This window comes from Typha latifolia, chromosome 3, assembly GCF_019914945.1.
Source record: "Typha latifolia isolate L0001 chromosome 3, TyphaL0001v2, whole genome shotgun sequence".
NCBI classification, from domain to species: Eukaryota; Viridiplantae; Streptophyta; class Magnoliopsida; order Poales; family Typhaceae; genus Typha; species Typha latifolia.
The window spans coordinates 1382922-1397230 of NC_133088.1; the positions used below are offsets into that span (position 1 = coordinate 1382922).

The 14309-nt window shown below is 38.1% G+C and overlaps 1 protein-coding gene across 7 annotated transcripts; it reads left to right on the forward strand.

The window, feature by feature from the left end:
* The first annotated feature begins 47 nt into the window (after positions 1 to 47).
* Positions 48 to 14227, forward strand: LOC140784224 (formin-like protein 18). 7 transcript variants are annotated; one of them, XM_073131497.1, is made up of 18 exons: positions 48 to 411; positions 1095 to 1798; positions 1872 to 2093; positions 2171 to 5136; positions 5432 to 5672; positions 6824 to 6895; positions 9525 to 9623; positions 9751 to 9792; positions 10493 to 10589; positions 10687 to 10737; positions 10822 to 10903; positions 11622 to 11716; positions 12148 to 12219; positions 12297 to 12413; positions 12666 to 12734; positions 12841 to 12907; positions 13508 to 13827; positions 13917 to 14227. In XM_073131497.1, the coding sequence occupies exons 1-9, from the start codon at positions 339 to 341 to the stop codon at positions 10541 to 10543; spliced, it is 4470 nt and encodes a 1489-aa protein (XP_072987598.1). In that variant the 5' UTR covers positions 48 to 338; the 3' UTR covers positions 10544 to 10589; positions 10687 to 10737; positions 10822 to 10903; positions 11622 to 11716; positions 12148 to 12219; positions 12297 to 12413; positions 12666 to 12734; positions 12841 to 12907; positions 13508 to 13827; positions 13917 to 14227. The 7 variants fall into 7 exon arrangements, with proteins under 7 accessions (XP_072987598.1, XP_072987597.1, XP_072987593.1 ...); XM_073131496.1 differs by having other exon boundaries at positions 10509 to 10589; positions 11617 to 11716; XM_073131492.1 differs by having other exon boundaries at positions 10509 to 10589; positions 13505 to 13827.
* Positions 14228 to 14309: the final 82 nt, after the last annotated feature.

A 14309-nucleotide genomic window follows, 5' to 3' on the forward strand; every position in this document is an offset into this window, starting at 1 on the left:
TCTCTCTTTTCCCTTCTTCTACGCTAAACTCTAAAGAAAAGAAAATTAAACACGAAAAAGAGGAAATCCAAGAACACCGTCATCCCCGATCTCTTCCTTCTCCTCTCTCCTCTCTCCTCTCTCTCTTCTCCCTTCTCTCTCGCTCTCCTCACATGCGATTCTAAAACACTGGATATCCTTAATTGCTCAAGAAAACCTAGATTCATCGGATTCGTCGTCCCTTCGGGCCTTGATCTCTCCTTTGTGGCCTTCCGGGATCGATTTGATCGTCGTTTGTTTCCAGATTCGGGTTTGGATCGAGGTGGGGAAGCGACGGCCGCCGGTGGCGCCGCCGCGAGATGGCGCTGTTTAGGAGGCTGTTCTACAGGAAGCCGCCGGATCGGCTTCTTGAGATCACGGAGCGAGTCTACGGTAATGTTTTCGATGTCGTTGCTGTAATCGTGGAATTTTATATTGTTCCACTTGTTTGGCGTGTGTTTTGGAGATTCCTGTTTGTGGCCGGAGAATGCGAATGTTCTTTCCTTTGTTTTCTTTTGCATTATGTAAGGGATTGATGGCTTTTAAGTATTTGGGTGTATAAAATACGGGTTTGTCCTCGGGAAGTGGGAACCCGCTCCAGGAATTCGATTGAATCCATGGGCACGGCAAAAGCTTAATTGGTGAAAATTTTGGTTTTTGTCTCAGCTTCTAGGATATATTTGATGTATGATTTTGACTTCACCGAGAATTCCTACTGAACTGATGATGGAAGAACAGTTTTAGTTATCTTCAAGAATAAGCATTTCACTTGATTATATTTTATAAATATTACATGATGGAAAACAATATGACATACTTAATGAATCTGGAACAGATTACTCCATGTCAGTTTATTGACCTTATATCTTGATTAAACTTTTGTTTACTGGGGATTGGCATGCCACTTTGCTTTTATTCCCTCATCTAAAGGAATACACAATTTCCTTATGTCATCTCAACTTGTTCAGAAAGACTAGCCCCTGCTTTCAAATTATTTCTCACTAATATGTACAGGAGTATACTGATCTTCTTCTTTGTGCAATTTAATATAATCAACTAACTGCAAGTACTTGCAGTATTCGACTGTTGCTTCTCTACGGAAATGATCAGCCAAAAAGAGTACAATGATTACATGGGTGGTGTTGTTCTCCAACTTCGGGATCATTTTCCTGATGCTTCATTCATGGTAATTAACTTTGGAGATGATGAAGAGAAGAGCGAGATTTCAGACATGTTGTCCCTATATGACATCACAGTCAAGGACTACCCTGGTCAATACGCAGGTTGCCCGTTGCTTCCTTTGGAGATTATTCTCCACTTCTTGAGGTTGAGTGAGAGCTGGCTTGCATTAGAAGAGCGGCAAAACATTCTGCTAATGCATTGTGAAAGAGGCGGGTGGCCAGTACTTGCTTTTATGCTTGCATGTCTTTTGCTGTACAGGAAACAGTACAGTGGGGAGCAAAGGACTCTGGAATCTGTGTATAAGCAAGCACCTAAGGAGCTTCTTCACTTCTTATCTGCATTGAATCCTGAACCTTCTCATCTGAGATATCTTCACTACATTTGCAGATTGGACAATGAATTAGAGTGGCCTCTGCATAATATTCCATTCACTTTGGACTGTCTCATTCTTAGATTTGTTCCAAATTTTAACGGAAAAGGGGGTTGCAGGCCAATTGTTCGTGTCTATGGTCAAGACACTCTGACTCCAGCTGACAGAAGCTCCAATATACTTTTCTCAACATCAAAGACCACGAAATATGTTAAGAACTACAGACAGGTAATATTTAGTCCTCCCACGGACTGAAAGTCTTGCTATTTATTTAAGGTTTCAGTTTTTAACTTAATCGCAGGCAGATAAAGTACCAGTAAAGCTAAATATTGGCTGCTGTGTTCAAGGGGATGTAGTCCTTGAATGCATCCATGTGGATGAGGATCTTGAAGATGAGGAGTTGATGTTCAGGGTTATGTTCAACACAGCCTTTATTCAATCTCATATTTTGCTGTTGACTCTTGATGAAATTGACGTTGCTTGGGATGCCAAAGACCAGTTCTATAAGGACTTCAAAGCAGAGGTAGGTAATGTTTCTCTTATTTTGAGGTATATACTACTTTCATGGTGGGTTTTGAGCAAAAATGCATGCCTGAACAGGTACTTTTTTCAGAGTTTGATGCCGAGTCTGATACGGAAGTTGCTTCAACAGAAGAGTTCTTTGAGGCAGAAGAGATCTTCAGTAATCCAGACTGGCAGGAGGGACAGCGGGATCTTGATATATTGACTGTTTCATTTACTAACAGATTTGATGATTTGATTCCTGAACTAGCAGGGAGCATCTATCAATTTATCAATAATGAAGAGGAGAGTATAAGTACCATTGAAGAAGAAGCTACTTATGATGACTCAACTTTGCTGTTAAGAAAGGAAACATTGGATACTGACTACATTAAAAATGACATACTAGACAACATGAAAACTGAAACTTTGGGCATATTCACAGCAAGTGAAGAGAAGAATTTAGATGAGTGCAAACAGGATACAAAGCACAGGGTGGATCTAGCATTTGAAGAGACAGAAATCAACAATGTCAAGCAAAACACAATGATGAACGATTCCAAACGAGATGCCAATCTTCTTGGACTTCCTGTTCTACAGGTGAACTTATCAGAAGTCGTTGATCTCAACCAGGATTCAAAAGGAAATATCACAAGAATCACTTTGACTGATGCAATCTGCGATATAGAAAACTCAGTACTGACTGATGAGATCAAGAACAAATCTATAGAGAGAGAATCCAAGCAGGATGCAGAAAACACTTTTTCAGAAGAAAATATTCTGTGCCGCAATGAAATAAAATGTGAATTGGAAAATGGTGATTGCAAAGGGAAAACAGCAAATGGCATCATCAACCGGGTAGAAGGAAATTCTGTTTGTCAGACATTGGAGGTCGATATTCCGAAACAGAAGCATGAGAAATTTGGGTCTCCCATATCAGAGGAATCACTAGGAGGGAACATTAAATCACCTTTGTTCTCTGTTTTTCCCAACCAAATAATTGACCAAGAAACTCAGGGCATTAACAGTAACATTGAAGAAACAGAAGTACGAAAAGTATCATTCCAGAACTCTTCAAGCCAAAGCTCTGATACTTCTATTGCTGCAATTACAAATATTGATATTTTAACTATGGGTGCCCCTTCTACTTTTTCACCTTCTCCACCTCCTCCACCCCTGTCTTTAGAAACAAAAGCACTACTTCAGCGACCTCCCCCTATTCCACCACTACCTGACTCCTCCTTTTCATCTGTTTGTTCCTCTTCATTTTCATTACAAACAGGAAATTTAATCCAAGTGCTTACTCCACAGCCTCCAACACTTCTTCCGTCAACATATTATGTTGGGGGAACAATTGCTTCTTCTCTAGCATTGCCTCCTAAATCTCCACTAACGTGTGTGGTTTCATCTCCTTCCATGCCACCTCCACCTCAACCACTTGTGCACTTGGGAGCCTCAGGTAGTGACTTTTATTCTTCTTCCTCATCATCCCTAGCATCCAATGGATGCCTTCCTTCAACATCAATTATGCTATCAGGATCTACCAGATGCCCTTCTCCTCCTCCACCACCACCACCACCACCACCACCACCACCACTATCATCAGTGATTTATGAACCATCTTATGAAAGTGTGGACTGTTCTCTCACTCCATCTAACCATCCACAACCACTCCGCAATGTTCCTCCATCGCCACCTCCACCCCCTCCTTTTAGGGAAAAACTAGGAGCTCCATCTCAATCTTCACTTGCTATAATGCAAGTAGGACCTCCACATCCACCACCTTCTCTTGGGGGACAACATAGATCTCCTCCTCCACCGCCGCCACCACCACGAGCACCTCCCCCTCCAAGATGCTTTGAAGCAATCATATCTCCATCTCTATCATCTGTAGCACATGAAAGGGCTCTATCACAATTCTTCGGAGAACATGGAGGGCCTCTACCTCCAACCCCTCCACAAGAGATACTTCTAGGAGGTTTGCCTCCATCCTTTGCTTCTAATGTGAAAACAAAGCCTCTACCTCCACCACCACCACCACATTTTGGAATACATGTAAGGCCCTCACCACCACCTCCTCCCACTGAACTACATGGAGAAGTTCCACAAAACCCAACACCTTCTGTTGGAGGACATGGAAAATATTTAACACAATCTTCTCCTATAGAAGTGGGAACTGTTACATCGGTAATACCACTAACTATCGGAGTATGTGGAGGTGTCATACCACCACCTTTTCCTTATGGAGGGCGAGGGGCAACCCCACCACCATCGCCGCCGCCTCCACCTGGTTCATATGCAAGGGCTCCATCTTCCCTACCTTCCTCTGGATCATATAGAGGAGCTCCACCTCCCCCACCGCCCCTTGGAAGGCATGGAGGAGCTCCACCACTGGCCCCTGGGAAGCATGAAGGAGCTCCTCCTCCACCACCTCCTCCACCACCTCCTCCTAGAGGGCATGGAGGGGCTCCACCTCCACCACCCCCTCCTAGAAGGCATGGAGGGGATCTACCTCCACCACCTACCTTTGGACCATATGGAGGGGCTCCACCTCCACCACCCCCTCCTAGAAGGCATGGAGTGGATCCACCTCCACCTCCTTCCCTTGGACCATATGGAGAAGCTCCACCTCCACCTCCTCCTCCTCCTGTAGGGCGTGGAGGAACACCAACTCTGACACCCTCCCTTGGAGGAGCTCCACCTCCACCACCTCCTCCTGGAAGACATGGACGAGCTCCACCTCAACCACCTCCTCTTCGAGGCCAGGGAAGTGCTCCTATATTGCCATCTTCAACTGGAGGACGTACACCTACTCCGCCTATGCCGCCTGGAAAATCAGTTGCTCCACCGCCCCCACCAGTAGGTTCTCAGGTTGGTGCAAGAAGTTTACCTCCAACTGCCATGGTCAGTGGAAGAGGGCATGGACTCGCACGTTCTACTGGGATAGGCTTGTCTGCTTCATCAATTCGAAGGTCATCGCTAAAACCATTGCACTGGGTGAAAGTAACAAGAGCAATGCAAGGAAGCTTATGGGCAGAACTACAGAGACATGCTGATGCTCATAGGTACTGTTTCAATCAGTAGTTATCTTTGTTTCTTTGCACTGACACGGCGGATCTTATTCTTGTTATCATCCTCCTGCTTGTAAATCCCAAAGGTCATGGTTTGCTTTGAATTATGAATTTCTATAGTGCATTCATTTTCTCACCATACATAGTAAAAGAATTAAATGCCTGGAATGACTTATGAAGAATCTGAACTTCTAGCAGTGTTAGCTTTTCTTTAATATTGATCATTTATGTTTTGCAATACCTTTTTTTTTACTGTCCTATTTTTAGTGACTGGCCTAATTTTTTGCAGCACATCAGAATTTGATGTGTCAGAACTTGAGACTCTCTTCTCTGCTGTGGTTCCAAAGTCAAGTGATCGTTCAAAATCTGAGGGACGCCAGAAATCTGTTGGATGTAAATCTGATAAAGTTCACTTGGTAATGCATGAGAAGACCATTCTGCTCAATAAAATGAAAAATATTGGACATAGGAATATCATAGGGTTTCTGCTGCTATGTTCATGTTTTCTCCACATTGCCGATAAAATTAGGGTAATCTATGATATATGTTTAATTAGTATCATTTGCTTTTATTATTGCGATATGAATTTCTTATCAGAAAGTGTTACTTGTTTTTATTCTTTCATTTTCAGCAGCAAGTGTTATACTAATATTAACTTATTAAGTATGTAAAAAGTGGTGTAGAAGCAATTAGATCAAGATTAGGAGTATGATGTTGAGGTGGTGTTTCCTATTAAAAGAGAGATGCAAGGCACTAAGAATTTACTTGTGAGGAAGTTAAGAAAGCATGATAGAAGAATCTTGATTTCTTGAGAAATTGCTAGTTCTGATTCTGATATTGAAGTGTTTCTTGAAAAAATGTATCCTTTTTTTTTAACGAATTATGGGATATTAGGATAAGTTACTTTCCTGTATGCCTTTCTCCACCACTCAGAATTTACTTGTGAGGAAGTTAAGAAAGCATGATAGCAGAATCTTGATTTCTCAACAAATTTGCTAGTTCTGATTCTGATAATGAAGTTTTTCTTGAAAAAATGCATCCTTTTTTATGAATTATGGGATAATAGGATAAGTAACTTTGCTGTATGTCTTCCAATTATGGGATAATAGGAAGTTTGGAAACTGAGACTGTTTAAAAGAAGCAAAGGCTTATACCCACATTTAAATTATTATTCTCCACCAAGTTGACAATCAAAAGGTTGACAAGAAGCTCAAACTAGTAAAGCAACAAGCTTTTTTCATGTTAGCGAACATAGCCTGAGGGTTCCTCTCAGATTTTAATGAGCTATCTCTGTAGAAATAATTGCTAAGAACTTTGCGACTTCTGCGGATTTTTTAGAAATTGGTATTTCAATGAAGTGCATGACATGTCATTTAGTTTCTTCTTATTCTAATAGCTAAGAACTTTGCTCCTTTCTTTGACCATTTTAAGTATCTTTGTCCTGAAGTACCACATATTTTTTGGAGAATAAATACCTCACTTTTTGGATATTAATTATGCATTTATGCCGTTATTGTGAAGTAGGAAATTTTACATGCTGCTATCATATTTTAAATTTTAATAGCCACTTTTGAGTTGACATTTTGTATCATGATCTCAATGATTAAAATAAATGTGTTGTCTGTTACCATCATTCAAGGTAAAACTTTTCACTCATCTGTGGTCATTGATTTATTTGTAGATTGATTTAAGGAGGGCAAATAACACTGAAATCATGTTGACAAAAATCAAGATGCCGTTATCTGATATGATGGTAAGAGGACTCTGACTACATTTTCCTAATATAAAGAAACACATGCACTGGCATATCTCTATTGACACATCATAGAGGACAATTTCTAAATATTTCTTCTTACTTATGCTTCTAAATATCTTTTATTCAATTCTAGAGAAGATAGTGGAAGAACTTGTAGATATCCTTTTACTTTTAACTGTAACCACAAAAATAAAAGAACTTATTTGACTTATTTCATAAGGACTTCAACCATAGATGTTCTCAGACTTCTGTTTTAAATTGCTTCTTGAATCTCCTTGGTGGTGCTTTGGACTATGAAAACTTTTAATGCACTTCATTTTCTTTTCGTCATGGAATACATAGATTTTCTTTTTATTCCATCATGGTCTCTATGTAGCTGCATAAGCGGTCGCTACCCCCAAAAATAGTGGAGATCACATGTATAGTCCATTTGCACATATGGATTGCGTACATACTGGGTACATGACCTATTTGTGACCAATTGAAAATTGTGTTGCTAATTGGTTGGGATTTGGTCAAGGTTCTGAAAATCGGTATCGAGATTGGGATCAGCTGTCCGAAAAAACGATACGTATTGGCCGTATAAGCCATCTGTATTAGATCGAAATATTTTAATTAAACAAAATTCTAAATATTATTTAAAAGTATTAAGAAATTTTTAAAAATTTAAAAAAATTACAAGAAAATAAGAAAATAATAATTACTTATATATAAAGCATAAAAATCTCTTCTCCTCCCTATCCTCTCTCTCTCCCTCTGTGCAGTAGGCTGCTGGCCCTGCAGCAGGCCTACTACAGTGCCGAAACCAGCCAAGGTCAACAAAACTCACCTTGAGTCAGTGAATAGGTTGGGTTGAGGTTAACCCACTTTGCCTCATTAGTGGAGGTGGACCTTGAAGTAATCAAGGATAATCATCCGATGGCATGGCAGGTTGCCAAGGGATAGCCTTATCGTATAGGCTTATTATTCTATGAAGTTGAGTTGGGTCAAGGTAGACCCACTTTCCCTTACTAGTTGGAGGTTAAACTTGAAGTAATCGAGGATTTTTGTCCAATGGCATATCAAGACACCCTAGTTGAACAAAGTTATTAACCTCATTGCACTACGGCTACAACCTTACCCCAGTTAAACTAGGATTATCATCCAATTGCACTCCCTGTTGCCAGTAAGCCGCTGCCACAAGACACTATGCTGATTGCTTGCTGGTAAGGAAGTAGTGGATGAGATAAGGGTAGCTGAAGTGACAGGAAAGGAGGATCAATAGATGGAGGGAAGGAGAGTTGGGGTGTTTAAGTGATGGGCTGGGTTTATGGTGAGGTAAGAAAGAATATTTGTTTCATGTTGGGATTCAATTCAGCCGCTCCAACTAGAATCGAAACCTAAGCCCCAGCCCACCCCCTCTCGTCACGCTCATTTCAGAAATAACTCTTTTCTTTTTCCGGAACATAACTCCTTATTCCAGAATAACAGCCGAACACCATAATATAAATGCTATTCACTAAAATTATATCTTATACCACATACTAACTTAATTACTAATTCACCCTTAATATCTATCACATCAATCTATTTTATATCAAATCAAAGGATATTTATAATAATTTCATAAAAAATAAAACACTTTTTTTAATCTTTTTCTTCACTTTAGATCACATCAAAAATAATTATTACATTCTTATTTCAGAATAAAAGTGAATATAAAAATAATTATTTTTAAAATAAAGACATTATTTTGAGAATAATAAAGAGGAATATCTTTTCTAGAATTGACCTTATTATTAAAGTAAACAATGCCCAATAACTTAGTCATTTGTACATGAGACATATACTGAACCCTAGAACTATTAGACTTCCAGTCTTCTCCTGTTGATGAATTAATTGGACCTTAATGGATGTTGGAGGTCCAACAGCAGACGGTAGTCATCTGATAAGATCTGCATCACACCTTCCTCTTTTTGTCTTCGAAAACTATTGCCACAAGATGTCCTTCGCAACACTCATAATTCTTAATGATACTTAGATCCTTGATTGAGAGATCCTTTATAGAGTAAGACTCTTCCTGCTACCACTTTTTGGGATAACTCTTAGCATGGATGAGGGAATTATTGAGGTTCCATCCTTGGTTTTCAAATGTGTTCAATTAAACTTGTCAAGCCTTAATCAGGTCAGGCATGGCTCCATAATATTGATCCTGATATAGACACAAAACTCCACTAGGTTGGATGAGTGTCAGTTAGGTCCAACACTTCTTGCACTATTTCGATCTCACCTGATTAATGGAGCAATTCAGTCAACCAACACCACCGAGGATCTGAAAAGCAAGTCCTTGTTATGTCTAATAGCAAGTCTAGGTTGAGCCATTTGGTTGAATAAGTGCATTTGTTGCATACTGTACTTGTTGGCAGTTGTTTTTATACACAAGAATATGGGATCTAACAAGTAACAAGAAAATAGAATCTGTGTTTCAAAATGAAATAAATGGACTTTTCATTCACGAAGTCAATTCAATCGCTCTTTTCTCTTAACTTTTCAGATGAATCCTATATGAGATTTCTGCTATCTTACTTCACTGACTTTGTATTTATGTCTTGGTTGATTTTTTTGTATTTTTCTTCTATGATCAAAGAATGCTGCTCTAGCACTGGATGATTCAGTTCTAGATGCAGATCAAGTAGAAAACCTCATAAAGTTTTGTCCAACAAAAGACGAAATGGAGCTTCTGAAGGTATATAGTAAACTTAGTGACTTTTTTCATCATTTTGTCTTTTCTTTTTTCTTCATGGAGTATGTTTTTCTCCTCTGGAAATATTTCCATGGTTTAATGTCTTGTGTTTTGCAACTTTCACTGTTAGTGTTACAGCGGCAACAAGGAAAATCTTGGAAAATGTGAGCAGGTAAATAAATTTATAAAAGTACTTCAATATGATCAAAGGTTTTTTGTGACATCAGCATTTTGAATGTTGTTTATAACTTTATATATAAGAAAAGGGATTAAGGACTTGAAAATGTATAGCTAATAGATGGAAAATAGCAAAAAGCCTTATGGGTATGTCAAAAGATTGGCAACAGAGAATGATGAAAATATTCCGCAAAACAGTTATGCCAAGAGATCAATTCTTTCATCAATGCATAGTAACATCAGTTAATGCATACTTTTATTGTATAATTTAACTGACATATATTTGTGTCCAGTTTATCATTGACAATTTGACATATAAGTACTATCACCAAACTTCTTTGCTATTAACCATGCATTACTAATTCAGAGTCTGACCTTATCATTTTGATGGAACTGAACCCACATGCATGCTGAAGTGTCATTGTGTCTTAAGTCAACTATTCAATTAATTTCTATCAGATGTATGTTATGCATCTCTTGTATTTTTTATGCTCTTTTGGTAAAACCAGTTGTCGTTACTGTAAAGCATTTGTGGATGAGATGTTTGAGTTTAATCCTTACCTATTTTTGCATTGTAAGCTATGAAGTTCTCTGTTATGGGCACTTTATGTGATATGTTCCTTATCTGTATAAATTAATGTACCAAATAATACATTTAAAGATGAAGCTTCTATCACATATTTGGTTACCTTAAGGTAATATTGGCTGCAGTTCTTCTTAGAGTTGATGAAAGTTCCAAGGGTTGAATCCAAGCTCAGGGTATTTTCTTTCAAGATTCAATTTGGCTCACAGGTTATATATAAATATATGATTTCTCTATTTCACTAGGTAAATAACCTTGAAAATTTTCATCACACGCCCTATTGCTTTTGTTTGATTTTGCCTGCAGATTTCAGATATTAGAAAGAATTTATACAATGTAGATTCTGCATGTGAAGAGGTAAACTTTTTAAATGTACTGAAGTACTGAGCAGGTGATATTTAACACATCTTACCAGAAGCTGTTTTCATTGTGGCTGGTCAGATTAGAAGCTCTGACAAACTAAAGGAAATCATGAAGAAAATCCTATATCTTGGAAATACATTGAACCAGGGAACAGCAAGAGGTAATTGATTTTATCAGTTTTGAAGATATTATGCATGTAGTAGAATTGAGTATATTTACAGTTTAATGTTTCAAACTGTAGAGCCCAGAATTTAAACCTTTGTTATAGCTTTGTCCTTACAAAAGTTGCAGTCTTTAATTAGAAAGAATGATAAGCACTTTCATGAAAATTTGTTTCTATAAGTTGTCAGGTTATGCAATGCATATTTTGCCGAGGAAGCTTTTCCGTTAGTCATTGAGGGAGCAGTATCCCACATTTTCAGAAGCTTTTGTTGAATGAGGACTCGTGGCTTATGGTCAAACATCTAAGTTTTGGGGTCTTGAAACCAAAACCATTCTGAAAAATACCTTGTGTGATGTAATCTCATTCTTTTAATAAAAATTGCAACTGTTAGGTGGAGATTTCGAGCATGATATCTGCCATTTGTGCTTTTCTCTACAATAATAAGATGACCATGCAATGTATGCCACTGAACCAACCGATAGTTTCTCGGTTTACTTTGAATTTTTTTGTCCTAGTTTCTTTTATTGTCACTAGGAGATATTGAACTTGCATAGATAAATTTAGACATTTCTTCAGTTCAGGGTACTTATGAACCATCAAATGTTTGTATGCATCACGATACCAACAGTACTTTTATATTCTAATACTAAGATCCATATTTTTCTGTGATCAGTTGCAGCAATTCTTTTTGTCATTCTTCTTTTTTCTAGTACAGGTTCAGCTGTAGGTTTTCGCTTGGACAGCCTTCTGAAACTTACAGATACTCGTGCTACTAATAATAAAACAACATTGATGCACTATTTGTGTAAGGTATGACAGAATTATCTTGTTATAACAATAGAGCAAGATGATTGAGTGGCTAATCTGCTTGATTGGAAAATATAATTGCTTCTCCTATTGTTAGCATTATTTTCTTATCCAAAGTCTGAACTCTGGAGTCTGATGTGCATGGCATTCTATCTGTGTTGCAGTTAATGCTGATAAGATATTCTGCAGCTGGATTTAGTATTTTAGTTTGATCCTAAAATGTGATTCTATTGGGTATGAAATATATGAATCTGAAGGATACTCATATTAGGATTTCATGCCACAATCAACTCATGATTTATATATCTAATTATTCTTCCTGAATCTTGTTGTGCATTTCGTTTCTGTATCTCGTGTCCATATCTATGCTTCTTAGATTAGCACTTGGCATATTCTAAGTTTCTAACCTTTCACTTTTCTATGTTCACCATCAGGTTCTTGCTGAAAAGTCCCCATCTCTGCTGGACTTTCATGAGGATCTTGTCAGTTTGGAAGCTGCATCAAAGGTTCCAAATATTGGGCTAGTATTGCTTATAATGATGGAACTACAATAATTGACATGTACTTATCTTGTTTATAACAGATACAACTGAAATCATTGGCCGAGGAGCAGCAAGCCATTGTGAAAGGGCTAGAAAAGGTTGAACTGGAGCTAACTGCATCAGAAAGTGATGGGCGAGTATCTGAAGTTTTCCGCAAGGTAGGACAATTTATTCTAGAACAGTGATTATCTCCTTTTCCATCTTTCTTCTTTTTGGAATTATTTCAGACTGTCTCTCAAAGCCTCAAACTAATAAATAGGGCTGGGACTACCTGTCCCTTTCAGCAAGCACTGGTTCCTTGTAGGGACATGTTATACTGTGTGCAGTATCTTTCCAGCAATTTCCCCAAGAGTTTTTTTTACTTTTAACTTCTACATTTACAATATGTTGTTAACATGCATGCAATCTAGACACTGGAGGAGTTCGCTGCTGTTGCTGGAGCTGAAGTTCAATCCTTGACTTCACTTTATACTGCAGTTGTATGCTACTGAACTATTTATATCCTTTAAACTGAATACCTAGTTGATTCTTCTTATTTAGTTGTAGCTAAATCTGTGTGCCTATTAACACCTTTAGTTCTGGCAGGGTAAAAATGCAGATGCTCTTGCCCTGTATTTTGGTGAAGATCCTGCCCGCTGTCCCTTTGAGCAAGGTAACTTTTATCTACATACGTTGTTGGATCAACTTTTATTTGCATTTGGGAATCAAAACAAAAGGAATTAATATGTAACATTCTTTCCTATAAATGCCCTTTATTTACATGCTTCAGAATGGTGTTTATAACGTGGGATATATACACTTAGTTTTATGTACGAATCAAAAAACTAATTGTAATTAAATTGCAAATTCCTCTGGATAGGCAATCAACTCTTAACACTTTGCAGCTTTTCAGTAGGTGATATATTTGATAAGCAAGAAGCAAAGGGTGGCTTAATTTATTATATGTGTTTGTATATATACATGTATACATACACAGGCGCACACACCAATATATAGATATATGAGTTGAAGATTGGTTGAGTGCAAAATAAAGGAGCCTTAGTAGTCCTATACATATATGAGTGCACTGAGGATATTGTTTTTGCTGTGCTACCATTTATTTCTTGACCTGCAAACTCTGCAGCAGAATTTTGTGCTTATTAACCTTTAAACAATATACTATGCCCCTCAGCTTATAAGCTGGATGCATGTTATAATATTCTAACTTCCCCCTTTATTTACTAATTAGCTCCTCCTTTGCTGAAAATAGCAGTTATCAATACTCTTTTGAATTTTGTGCGGTTATTTCGCCGAGCACATGAGGAGAACTGCAAGCAGGCTGAACTTGAGAGAAAGAAAGCCCAGAAAGAGGCTGAAATGGAGAAGTTCAAGGATGCAATCTCACACAAAACAATTGCCAGATGACATTTAATATGGCAAACTTGGCGCATGATTTTGACTTTTGTTTTACTTGAGGAATGCATGATCTCCATCGGCTATCCAAGATTTTGTCCGAGGCTTGGTGGTCACAAAACTGAGACATCTTCCTCCACCAGATAGCAGCTAATGTAGTTTCACACGTGAATTAAGAAGGTTCTACCTATCTCCTCAACCACTTAATGACATCTGTTAAGACTTAGCCATTCATGTTTGTTACTGATCGTGTTGCATATTTTTTGCAGGTACTTGTTGGACCATGGCTACTTCTTCCATGTTCCATGTTTTTGTACAGAGCTAACCCCACATGGTTTTATTCTTTTTGTACAGTTCCTTCCTGTTATACATAATCTTTACATTGCTTTGTTCTTCTGTTTATATAAGGAGCAAGTTTAGGTCGGAAGTCAGTAGATGTTGTAAAATAGGGGTAGAATGTAACACTCCTTCGTTTTTCTCTCTTCAATGTAGCTCATAATGTAACTTCCAATGTCTCAAGCAATTTTGTAGTTATAAGACGGCTCAAGCAGCGATCCGTTTAGTTTTCTTTTGATGATAATGCTTCCCTTTTATTCATTGGCCAACACTAACGAGTTTACATCTTCTCCAATGGATTCGAATTGTCCAGTCATAGTGGCAAT

Bases quoted from the DNA above. Each gene is read 5' to 3' on its own strand.
- LOC140784224 (XM_073131492.1), top strand. From the start codon at position 339: ATGGCGCTGTTTAGGAGGCTGTTCTACAGGAAGCCGCCGGATCGGCTT. The intron at 9,793-10,508 runs GTAAATAAATTT...TATTGGCTGCAG, and splicing joins ATCTTGGAAAATGTGAGCAG to TTCTTCTTAGAGTTGATGAA. The intron at 12,908-13,504 runs GTAACTTTTATC...TGCTGAAAATAG, and splicing joins CCGCTGTCCCTTTGAGCAAG to CAGTTATCAATACTCTTTTG.